The sequence below is a fragment of the Carcharhinus amblyrhynchos genome, chromosome 7 (assembly GCF_965287045.1).
Source record: "Carcharhinus amblyrhynchos chromosome 7, sCarAmb.v2.hapA, whole genome shotgun sequence".
In the NCBI taxonomy this organism is placed as follows: domain Eukaryota; kingdom Metazoa; phylum Chordata; class Chondrichthyes; order Carcharhiniformes; family Carcharhinidae; genus Carcharhinus; species Carcharhinus amblyrhynchos.
Genome location: NC_137330.1, coordinates 90,465,189 through 90,478,611, shown reverse-complemented (window position 1 = coordinate 90,478,611; position 13,423 = coordinate 90,465,189). Strand labels below are relative to the sequence as shown.

Genomic DNA, 13,423 nt, shown 5'->3' with positions numbered 1-13,423 from the left:
ATCTACATTTGCCAATTCCTCTCTCATCCTATCGTACTCCCCTCTGTTCAAACAGAGGACACAGGTCCGGGACCCTATTTTCTCATCCTCCATCTGCATCAAAAACTCAACCATACAATGATCGCTCTTCCCAAGAGGATCCCTCACAACAAAGTCCCTAATTCTACCTGCCTCGTTACACAACACCAGATCTAATTTGCTGCGCTGCTAGAGCAGCGGGTCAGGAAACTCAAACAGAAGCATGCAGCGGACTTCCTGCTGGATGCCACAGCCTCTGCACGTCTCCGTCCACTGGATTTGTGGCACCTTTAGCTCCGTGCCAGATATCGGCATGGAGCTGAATAAATATGTTAATGTTGATTTGAATGTAATTAGCAGGCGCAGAACTGATGTCTCTTTCTGCGCCAAATAACCTTGCCACCCCCCTACCCAGGCCAGGAGTATTTGACTGCAGCACAGTTCACAACAGCTCCCCGCTAGCTGGTAGTCCAACCCCACTGGAGTGAAGGGGGACCTTCAGGAGGTTGGGGGTAAAGGTGGAGTGCCCTGGACACTGTCAGCTTGGCAGTGTCAGCCTGGCCCGCCCCCTGGCACTGCCTGAGGGTCAAAGTGGCAATGCCCAGAGGACATTTTGGTACTGCCCACTGGGCATCGAATAGTGCCAAGGGGGAGAGCCACAGGGGGTGGAGTCCCTCTGCCACAGTGCACTTGGGCTTGGTGATGGAGGGAGGCCAGCGATCGGGGGTGGACATCAGCGTTGGGGGTGGTTGACCTACCAGGAGATCGACGTGGGCGCTGACAATGTCCGGGAGGCAAGGGGTGCAGGGGACTTATAAGCCAGCATTGTGGGGTTGCGAGGCTGGTCAGAGATCGAGCTGGCCACTGACAGGGAGGCCGGCAGTGTGAGGCCATTGCGCATGCCCGATCTCTGCGCAGATAGATCAGCAGATGCATAGTGGCTTGTTCAGCGCTATGCTGTCGGCCTCTACAGCAGGAATAGGCCCCGCCCACTGATTTCTAACAGGATTCACATTAGGGCACAGAGTGTGGGAGATTCACTTTGAAAACGCCACTGAAAAAGCCAGTGGGATTTACTCCAGTTTTTGCGTGAATTCAGCACTTAGAATTTTTTTGCGAAAATAGGATTGAAATCTCCCATAGCTGCTGGTCTTAAGTCAAGTGAATTGAGTTTGAGGAATGTCAATCCAAAGAGTTCAATTATATACGGTGAGGCAAATGTGTCAAAAGAAGTAGGTTCAAGGCATAGGAAAGCACGTAATCCAGGTTAATTTTCTAGTGCAGTAATGAGAAAGTGTTACAATGTTAATGCTGTTATACTTCAGATGGGATGTTAAAACAAAGTTTTATCATCTGTTCCAGTGCAAGTGAAAATTAGAAAGATTCCACTGCATTATCTAAGGAACATTGTCAAGACTAGTTATTTACTTCAAATTAACTGATCATGGAATATATTCCAGTTTGTAGGTAACTGCTGTGCGTTTGCCTATATGACATAACACTTCAAAGTAAAGCAAGTATTGTATGTGAAGCCACTATGTTTTACTTATTTCCCTCATCCAATTGTTAATTTAAGAATGGAAGTCTCAAGTTTCACGTGCCAGTGTTTATTGACAGGCATATTGTAAAACAGCTAAAACTCATCCCAACTGGTATATATAAACCCAAGTGACAGATCATAAGGTTCAGATCTAAACAACGATAATTTTTAAAATATCACAGAATTCAATACTGGTCTCAACCTAATTCTCCAAACATGCTTTCAATTTGATATATGGATTTGCGAAAACATCTGCCTTAATATCGGATAAAGAAATAAACATTCTTTTCCAAAGCGTACAATAACTTGAAAACGTTTTCTTAGACCCAGTGTGCGCCAATTTGGAGAGAAAATTTTCTATAAAGGAGAAATTTTTTTTGTAAATCATCTTTTTAAACTTAAATTCCACTTTCTCCCTCAATCACTACATTTAAAAAATTATGAACCTTCATTTTAAAAAGAATACTCCAAATTAATTTTGGCACAGACTTTTTATATCTTATGGTTTCTCATTTAACTTAATTTTAACATGATTAGAACTGATTACAGGCCGGATACGTGCAAGATCAGACCATATATGCTGCAGTCCCATTCTTGACACAGAACGGAAAAATTCCTCAGATAACTTAGTCTACAAATGGCTTGTTTAATTTGTTGTAAACAGTGCTTTTCTCAACTGTGCCAAATTCTCAAATGTATCAACATGTTAATGTGCTTAATACATTCACAACTGACACGTTTCAGTATGCAACACAACATGCCCATAAACAATGATGTGTGTTTAAAAGTCATCCTTTGTAATCATTTTTATCTATAACAAAAATTCTTTTCTTTTTAATATGAAATGTCACTCAGTTTTGCATTTCACTTTACCCACATAAATTTTATCACCAAGATAACATGAGCTTTTGATTTTATACAACACAGACATCAGAAGGCAGAAGTTGCACTGAACTATCGAATCACTGCATTGCTTTAATCACTTACCTTCATCTGTGCAAAAGGGCGTTCATAATTGCCAACATATAGCAGTCCAACAGTTTGTGGCAGCAACCTTTGAAAAAACATACATACATTCATTTCAAACAATAGAACATGAAAATCTATTGCATAAAAGACATAAGCAACTAACAATCCTACTAACTCATTGCAAAGTTAGCACCTAAGATGACTGGAAATGACAATGGCAATACCCATTCTTTTAAAAGTAGAGGCAACATTATCCAACATTATTGATATCAATCAAAGGTCAATTGCAGACCCTATATTTCCTATTTGCTGATAAACTGTCAGGTGGAAGTTTGATGTTGGTACGGGGCCTTGAAAAATTCAGAGCACTCTTTGCTTAATATTTACATATGAAATGCATTTTTAATCTTTTCAGTTGTTTAACAGATCAATTCCACCAAGGGTGGGAGGGAGGACAGGTTGAGTAGCCATTGTGCCAATGAGTGAACCTATAAGTATTTTGCACTTTTCTTATTCTTAGGATGCCCCTAAAACTATTTATGTTTTAGGAACTACCTTTGAAATGCAATCACTTTTGTTCTTGTAAGCAAATCTGACAGTAAATCGGTGTACAATTAGATCCCAACAAAAAACATAAGATAAATAACTAGCCAATCTGTTTTGGTGGTGTTAGATATGGAAGGAACACTGGTCTCAACAGCAGGAGATCTCTCATATCCTTTTAAAATTATGTCATGGGATCTTTTACATTTATAGGAATGCAGAGGAATGCAAAGAAAGTTGAATTGATCTGAAACTTTATGTACCCAATTTTTAAGAAGAGTTTTATTTAAATTACCCGTCACTGTAGCATACTATTCAGTCTTTCTTATACACTTATTCAATTCTAATGTTAGTGTGTCTCAGTTGGCATCAGTCCTGCGTTCGAAACAAACAGAGCAATCAATTTACATGCAGCAAGAATCACAAGAAACAACAAAAAAATGACCAATTAATCTGTTTTGGTAATGCTGATTAACATATAAATGCTATCCAGAACACCAGGAGAACATCCTATTCTTCACTGAATAGTGTCATACAGTCTTTCACGCTCTCTTCAATAGGCACGAGCCTATGGTTTAGTATCTCATCTGAAGGTTGGTACCTCAAATTTAGCACCCAGTGTTGCACTGAATATGCTCATCTTGGAATGAGACTTGAATCTGCAATCTTCTAACTCAGAGGTGAGTGTGCCAACACTATAGGGAATGTGGAAACTATGTAATAAAATGCTCCATCTGAGGCTGGGGTAAATAAGCAGGCTGAAAGTGCTTTTATTGCAGAATGCAAGTTCCGGCTTTCATGACTTATCTGCACGATCTGCTGAGTCAGGTGGATATTGTAAATCCATGCAGTACCACTTGAAAAAGATAAAGTGTGCTCTTGGTGTCCTACCCAAAAATACAATGGAACTAGCCTTTCATCCTTTTGTCTTCATAAAATAGTTACCACATTCCCAACAGCTTTAATATTTTCATCTCTGAGACCAACAAATTTATTTGGTGGCGCACTGCTCTTCCATCAGGTGAGTCTTTACCTGATGAAGGGGCAGTGCTCCAAAAGCTTGTGCTACCAAATAAACCTGTTGGACTTTAACTTGGTGTTCTGAGACTTCTTACTGTGCCCACCCCAATCCAACGCCAGCATCTCCATAACATGGAAGATTGCAGGTTCATGTCTTATTCTAAGGCTTGAGGGCATAATTGAGGCTGACACTTCACTACAGCACTGAGTAATACATTTTTGGAGTTGTTACCTTTCAGAATAAATGCTAAGATTGGTTCCCATCTGCCTATACAGGTAGTGTGAAATGCTGCATGGGACTATTAAAAGAGAGACAAAGTTCTCCAAGCATCCTGGATAACATTTATCTGTTAACTAAAACCATTAGCGCAGGTTGATTCGTCATTTAATTTGTGATTTTTCGTAGAATCTTGTTGTGTACAAATTGGCTCAATTTACCTATATAGTAGTAACTACACTTCCAAAAGTAAACCAATTTTCTGTAAAACATTTTGGGACATACTTCCTATGTAAAAAGTAGTATACAACAAGTACCTGTACTTCAGAAGTAATGAATCGTCTTCTAGGCACTGTAGGATGTTTTGAGACCTCACCACTACCTCAGATTTGTTTTTCTGCTTGATTGAATCCATTAATGACAAGAAAAAATTTACTCCAATTAAGTATTATGATCCGATTTCACACCTTTGTTCCCGAGCCACTGACCCCATCCCTCTTCCTAATCTGAGACCAGAACAGACTCCTTTGCTACAGTAATGCCTCTCTGTGCCTGAACGGAGGTTATGACTCCATAACCTCTCTATCCGTAAGGCACTTCTACCTCCACATCATCACCCATATTCACCCCAGCCTCAGCTCTTATGTTGGTGCTTTGCCACTTCTGGACTTAACTATCTAATGCTCTCTTGGCCAATCTTCTCTGTTCAGTTGTCTGGGTCCAAAGCTCGGGACTTATTTCCATTCATGAACCTCTCTGCCCCTTTCCCTTCATTTAAGATGCTCCTTAAAATCCATGTCTTCAACCAATTCTTTGGGCACTTTGTCCAAATATACATGACTTGGTTTCAAACTTTGTTTGGTAATGGTCTCCTGAAGCCCCCTGAGATGCTTTACTTTGTTTAGGTGCTAAAATAATATAAGTTGTTGTTGAGATACTGGGTAAAATATGACATGGTGAAAATTCCTTTGATGACAGTAAATCATTCTTGCAGCGAAGCAGAGGGAACACAGACTTTTCAGGGCCATGTCAGGATACTTGGTTTTTACTTTATAAATATTCAATATTTAAAACTGACAGCATTTTTATATTTTCCACAGAGTACAAGTAATTCAGAAATAAAATCTGCATTTTGAAACCTTCAAGGGGGGAAAGCAGAAAGAGCAGCATCAGGATGCACAGCTTATCATACAAATGAGGATGGTTTTCATTATTCATTTTCTCTGTACTTCATCAATTTGGCAGAGGACATCAAAATATATTAAGTGGTCAAGCAACATCTCAGCTTTATCACAGCACTACTGGCAGAAGAGAATTGGGTTTGGTTCACAAATACAACCTGATATTTTAGAAAGAGATACAATTAAGGAGATGTATCTGCTGAAATTCCTGTTTCAAATATAATTGAGGCACTTTCCTAGCATAGAAGCAATGCGAAAGGTTACACAAACACAGCTAATTCCTGTACTCCGGGATCCTCCCAAATAGTTAGGAACAAGAGATGGAGTGTGGCAGGGTCAGGCATGAAGTGTGTTTACTGGCAATATGTTTTTTTCAGTTCCATTTTCTTTAATTAAATGTTCACCATGCAACTCTTTCCCCCTTGAAAAGCCAGTTGAGGAGTACAAGATTTCCCTTACGTGATAAATAAAGATTCTGCTGCTCAGCATCTTCTCAAGCAACATGACTGACAGTAGGTATTCACATATTCACAAGTGAGAATGACAATGCTGCAGTAGCACACTTGCACAATTTTTCTTTCTCTCCTGACAAACTATGAGCACATGGCCTACAGCAACCACTGTCACATTTGAGCCAACCACAAATGCAATATAAAAAAAAAGTTTATTCACCCACCACATTTACCACCCCCTTATGAAAACTGCTGTATTTATTTTTAAGAGTCTCCCCAAAAGCTCCAACAAGCGGAAACTCAAGGGAAGCACGAGTGGGATCTCAGTGAATAAGAGCATTAGCACTCACAAATAAAGGACATATTTGAAGATAAGGACACAATGGCACATGTGAAATGCTCTAGCTGACATCTAATTGGCCATGCAGTATAAAAATGGCCATGAGTTGACAGAGTTTTGGAGGCCAGTGAATTAAAACAAAGGCTTCAAGGATTGATTTTCACACATTTACACAGTCATGTAGGTGAGCCTTCAATTTTATTTGGCATTAAGAAAATTTTCTACACTGTAGTTTATTCCTCATCACCAGCAATGTAGCCTCTAGTACTTTTCTTGTTGCCTGAGCACTAATTGTTTTGATGTGTTTTAAACTTGTATGCTTTAAATTTTCTTGCACAGTTGCACATATGCAGTAACTTAAAGGGGCCAATTTTTGTGTGGCTTGTAAGGGAAATAGGTTGCTGCACAGTCGGACAGTTCAGAGGAACATTGATGAGCAGTATATTCTTTCTATAGGATATATGTTCCAAATTCTTTTTGTTTAAAGACTTGCTCTCAAACATAGGACCCTGTAGCAGTTAGTAAACTTGTCACACAACCTTTATAATCCTTTTTACATGTCTTCCTCATTCTCCTTATACTCATTGATGATTCAAAGGACATGCAGATTTGGATTCTGCAGATCAGAACATAATAGAATTGGTAAAGTACAGGACTATTCACTAACTTCTGATTAACTGCAAAAAAATTAAGATTTCACTGGCATGCTGTTGCAAAATGACGTTGTGAGGTTTTAAAAAATAATATTAAGTCCTTTACAACAAGAAAATATTGGCACAAATCCATAAACATTAAACTAAAAATACAAATAGGTATTAGCATTATATGCAATTCAGTGAGTATGCTCGATACATTTTAAGTTAGATTTCAGTATTTCACCTTTCCCAAGTTATTTGATTAAAAGTTAGGTTGTAATCAGATATTACAAGTCTCATCTTCCATGCACCCAATTCCAAAGAACATGTAGTAGACTCCATCACTATAGAGTAGGAGCAACCATAACCTCCATAATGTTCTACATGGTTTGGAGTTCTCTGTCCCAACCGTCTCCAATAGTATGGAAAGCTATGAAATTGCTTGCTGCTAACAAACTCGTAAATGAGAGACAGCTTCTCTTGTCATACTTCCAACCTAGCTAAGGAAGTGCCATACTACAAAATTGAAAGTGGCAAAATAGGAGAGAAAATTAATCCTAAATAAAAGGCTCTTATCTTTAGGTTTATTTCTTGCTGCAAACAGAAATTTCTCTACCTCACTGAAAAGTTTGGATAGGATCACCAGTATCTGCCACTGTACTTCCACTGAATAATCTGGAAATGCGTGAATTTGTAAATTGAATGGAATAGAATTTGGGGAATATAGAATCATAGAATGTTTACAGCACAGAAAGTGACCAGTTGAGCTAGTGCTAACTCGAGGACAATCATTACTCAAGCAAAACCTCAAGCCATCAGCTTTGGGAAAAATAGTTCAGATTATAACATATTGTATGATGTTCTTATAAAACAGCCTTGGTGCACTCAATCACTGGAAGTTTTAATATTGGCCACAGTATTGAAATGCAACACATACATTTCAGTCTTTTTAAATGTATTCTTTCAAGAAATGTGGGCATCACCAGCTAGGCCAGCATTAACTGCCCATGCCTAATTGCCTTTGAGAAGAGTGATGATGAGCCATCTTTTTGAATCTCTGCAGTTCATGGGGTGTAGATACACCCATAGTGCTGTGAGGAAGGGAGTTGCAGGATTTTGACTCAGTGACAGTGAAGGACTGGTACATTTTTCCAAGTAAGGATGGTGTGTGACTTGTAGGGGAATTAGGAGGTGGTGCTGCTCCAATGCATCTTCTGTCCTTGTCTTTCTCCGTGGTAGAGATCGTGGGTTTGGAAGTTTCTGTTGAAGGTTCTTTGGTGATTTGCTGCATCTTGTATCTACTGCCACTGTGCAGGTGGTGACCAGGTCTGTAGAAGAGGGTGGTGTAGTTAACGTAGCCTACATGGACCAGTAAAGCTTTTCACAAGGTCCCTCATGGAGATTGGTCAAGATGATAAGTGCCCATTGGATCCAGGGCAATTTGGTTGCAGGGATCACTGCTGTTTGTAGTGTACATTAATTATTTAGATGTGGCCAAAGGGGTTATGATCAATAAGGTTGAAGATGACATGAAAATTGGTGGTGTAATAGATAATTGGGAGGAAACCCTTAAATTACAGGATAATGTAAATGGGCTGATCAGAAGGGTAGAACTGTGCCAAAAAGAATTTAACCCTGAAAAGTGAGAGTTGATGCATTTTGGGAGGGCTAAAAGGGCAAGGATATATAGAATGAACAACAGAATAGTAGGAGGTACAGAGGGGTTTTTGGAACCCATGTACAAAGATCTCTGCAGGCAGCAGGACAAGCAGATAAGGTGGCTAAGAAGGATATGGGATGTCTTTATTAACCGAGGCATAGAGTTTAAGAGCAGGGAGGTTATGCTGAAGCTGTATAAAATGTTCATTAGGCCACAGCTAGAGTACTGGCTGCAGTTCTAGTCACTATAGACGCTACAGGAAGGATATGATTAGAATCCTTCCTATAGTGCACTTCCTATAGCTGCACTAGAATGGGTGCAGAGGAAATTCACCAGAATGCTGCCTGTGCTGGAGTGTTTCAGTTATGAAGAGAGGCTGCTTAGCCTGGGGTTATTTTCCTTAGAGCAGAGAAGTCTGAGGGGAATCTGATTGAACTGTACAACATTACGAAGACAGAGATAGGGTAGATAGGAAAAAAAAACTTTTCACCTCGGTGGAAGGGTCAGTAATCAAGGGGCACAGATCTAAAGCCAGGGGCAGAAGATTTAGAGGGGATGTGAGGAAAAGCCTTTTCATCCAGAGGGTGGTGTGAATCTGGAACTCACTGTTTGAAACGGTGGTACAGGTGGGAACCCTTACAACATTTAAGAAGCATTTAGATGAGTATTTGAAATGCCATAGCATACAAGGCAACGGACTGTGCTGGAAAATGGGATCAGAATAGATAGGTGCTTGATGGTTGGTGCAGTCACAATGGGCTGAAGGATCTCTCTCTATGCTGTAAAGCTCTATGACTCTATGAATGGAGGAATGGACTCAAATGGCCTACCGTGCTTGCTATACTTCCAGGAGGAATTGTCTTTGTAATTTATTTATATAATTTGCTGAATAGGTAGGTAAGAATTCAAGGGTATCTAGTCAAGACAGTAACGTCGACGTGGAATTATGCAAAATTTATCCACACAGAATCAGACTATTCACATTAGTGTTTATCTTTCACATGAGCAATAGTCCTAATCCCATAGGTCCATTCTGTTCCCAAATCCCTTTATCGCCCTTTTCCATCAACCATATATCTTTATTAATATATATAAAATATATATATATTTTATTCTATACGTGTGTAACCACTCCTTAATTTTAAAGCACAGAAAGGGGCCATTCGGTCTCTAATGATTATACTGACTTGCTGAATGAATTATACGACTGGTTTCTATTCCCCTAATTTTTCCCCACAGCTCTGCAAATTTTTTCATTCCAATTATATATTTGCAATTCCCCTTTGAAAGTTACGAATGAATCTGTTTCTGCCATCCTTCAGGTAGTGTGTTCCAGGTCATAAAAGATGTGTCCTTCAAAGTGTGTTTGAGGTAACCAGAAATGTGTGGCAAGATACAAGAATGGTAATGTGAGGGTAAGATAGCAAAAGGAGTAAGACAATCAGCTTGTTCTGCTATTCAATCAGAACATAACTGATCTGTACCTCAACACAACTTAAAGTCACAGTTTTGAAAATTTCAACTGGTCCACCATCCACAATCTTTTGGGAAACAAAATTCCAGATATCCACTATCATTTGCTTGAAAAGATTTTGTTGCATTAAATAAACGTCTCACTTCCAAGTCCCACAGCGTAAGCAAACTTTCTCTACACCCTAGCTATGACTGTAACATTCTGCACTCCTTTCCTGTTCCATGTAGTGTATGCTTTATCTGTATAGTGTGCAAGAAACAATACATTTCACTGTATACTAATACATGTGACAATAACAAATCAAATCAAAGTAAAACACTTTCTCAGATAAATTTATGAATTATAAATATATTGGCAATTTAGTTTGCCATATGCAAGAATCAACCACTTAACATGGAACTGGGAAAAAAAGACAAGGATGGTAGATTCTGAGCTGGGCAAACTCAAATCCGATGACACTCAGGAAATTACTTTTTCATTCATGGCACGTCATGAACACACATTTGTTCAATGACGAATCATTTACTAACACAGAAGCCACCATAAGTAATTTCAGTTTTCTACATCAGGAACTTTAGGGCAAATTAAGCTATTTGTAGAAACAGAAGATATACGAACTGTGGTTGGGCACAACAGATAATGCTGAGTCTGATTCTTCCAAACTATTATTAAATATAAACAGAATGGGATGTTCCCTGACTTAGCTCTCGCAAAGAAATGAAATACATATATAAAGGTCGGCTAAACCTTCAGCTAAAGTTATGGTGCAATTCTAGACATGAAAAATCCCTTTACATTTCTCAAATTCCTATGTTAATAACCAGCAGTGTACAGCTAGAACTATATTGTCTAACCTTTTCAATAGTTCCTTAACAAGCACAATACTCACCATAGCAATTTTACAGAGTCTAAATCATTCTAGATGAGGTAGTCACAGGTTCAATTTCCAGTTGGAAGCCATATGTGAACCACAGTTTCTGAGCAGGGTATGAAACAATTATAGCCATTCTGGCTTTTCCTTTTATTTATAGTACCATGTTTTGTTTGATACACATTATAAAGCAGAAATGCATTTTGCTTATGGGTGAGCAAATCAATTTTCATGTAGTTGAATGTTGAAATTACCATAGAAATTACTCCCAAAACAGCACTTAACATTATTCCTTACGAATGTCAACATCCCAACACTAGAAGCACACGTTCGCTAATCAAATTCTAATATTGATTCTTGTCCGGCTCATTCACTATGGCGTAATAAACAGACATACACAGAACAATTCCTTTTCAGGAAGGCCACCACTTCATGCCTTTGCTTCAGGATGAAACAATTTCTTTAAGCAAGAAACCAACTGACTTAATCTGCTTCAGGCTGCTAGGATATTGGTCCCTAGAGTAATGTAACGTCACAGTAGTGCATTAATCTGAACAAAGTGCACTAGCAACAAACACCCTATACCTTGTTATCTCCACACTTAATTTCAATGCTCTCCCACTCTTCAGCCTCCATAGCACTTGAGATTGTTCAAAATTCTGCTGCCCACATTAAGTTCTGTGCCACGTAAGAGTTCTCATATTTGTGTTCAAATCCCTCTATAGCTGAATCCTTCGCCAGCCACGTAACCCTCAAAAATCTCTACGCTTATCCAATTTTGGGCTCTTCCACTCTCAATTTTCATCACTCCACCACTGACAGTTATACTTTCTGAGGTCCTCAGCTCTGGAATGTCATCCTTAACAAATTTGCCCTTCTACCCTTCTCTCCTTTAATTCACTCTGTACAATCTATTTTGGTGAGCAAGCTTTTAGTCAGTGTATTAATGTTTCTTCATGTGGCTAGGTGCTGAACTGAATTCCATGATTCATATCTCAATAGCATATCGTGCACAGTTTCATTTAAATCTGTTGCCAGATTAATTAAGTCATGGTGATGACAATAATACTAGATAGGATCATCCCTCAAAAAACAAAATATAATAAGAACATAAGAAATAGGAGCAGGAGTAGGCCATCTAGCCCTTCGAGCCTACCCCGCCATTCAGTAAGATCATGGCTGATCTGTCGTGGCTCAGTTCCACATTCCCGCCCTCTCCCCATAACCCTTAATCCCCTCGCTTATCAAAAACCCATCAACCTGCGTCTTAAAAATATTTAGCGAGGTAGCCTCCACCACTTCAACGGGCAGAGAATTCCAGAGATTCATCACCCTTTGAGTGAAGAAGTTCCTCCTCAACTCCGTTCTAAACCGCCCCCCCCACCTTTATCTTGAGGCTGTGCCCCCTAGTCCTACTATCCTTTCTGAGTGGGAAGAGTCTCTCCACCTCTATCCTATCCATCCCATTCATCATCTTATATGTCTCAATGAGATCTCCCCTCATTCTTCTAAACTCTAACGAGTACAAGCCTAGTTTATTCAGCCTCTCCTCATAGCTCAACCCCCTCAACTCCGGTATCAGCCTAGTAAACCTCCTCTGCACTCCCTCCAAGGCCAAAATATCCTTGCGTCAGTGCGGCGACCAAAACTGCACACAGTACTCCAGCTGCGGCCTCACCAATGCCCTACACAGCTGCAGCAAGACCTCCCTACTTTTATATTCAATCCCCCTCGCTATGAAGGCCAGCATCCCATTAGCCTTCCTGACCACCTGCTGCACCTGCAGGCTGGGTTTTTGCGACTCATGCACAAGGACTCCGAGGTCCCTCTGCACCGTCGCCTGCTGCAGTTTTTCGCCACTTAAGTAATAGTCCTTCCTACCATTATTCCTACCAAAGTGGACCACCTCGCACTTGCCAACATTAAATTCCATTTGCCAGTTCCTGGCCCATTCGCCCAGCCTATCTAGATCCTTCTGCAGACTCTCCGCACCCTCCGCGCAATTTGCCGTTCCACCAATCTTGGTGTCATCAGCAAATTTCGACACCATACACTCGGTTCGTCCTCCAGATCATCTATATAAATGGTAAATAGCTGAGGCCCCAGCACCGACCCCTGGGGCACTCCACTAGTCACCAACCGCCAATCCGAATAGCACCCATTAACCCCCACTCTCTGCCTCCTATTTGACAACCAATCCTCTATCCACGCTAACAGCCTATCCCCAACTCCATGCCCCCTTACCTTCTGCAATAACCTCTTGTGAGGTACCTTGTCAAACGCCTTCTGAAAATCAAGAAAGACCACATCCACCGGCTCTCCTCTATCCACCGCCCTAGACACATCCTTATAGAACTCCAATAAATTTGTCAGACACGACTTCCCCTTAACGAAACCGTGCTGCGTCTACTCTATCAAACAAATTCCCCTCATGATTCAGTTTTTCTTGTAAAGCGCACAATACAAACCTAATATATATTAAATCCATTGCAGGAGCAGGTCA

General features: G+C 40.1%; 1 protein-coding gene across 1 annotated transcript in view; it reads right to left on the bottom strand.

The window, feature by feature from the left end:
• rngtt (RNA guanylyltransferase and 5'-phosphatase) overlaps positions 1–13,423 on the bottom strand; it is a 372,001-nt gene that overhangs the window by 47,174 nt on the left and 311,404 nt on the right. The window contains exon 14 of the mRNA XM_080192775.1: positions 2,546–2,612. Coding sequence (XP_080048901.1) covers positions 2,546–2,612 — 67 coding nt within the window. The remainder of the gene's footprint in view (positions 1–2,545; positions 2,613–13,423) is intronic.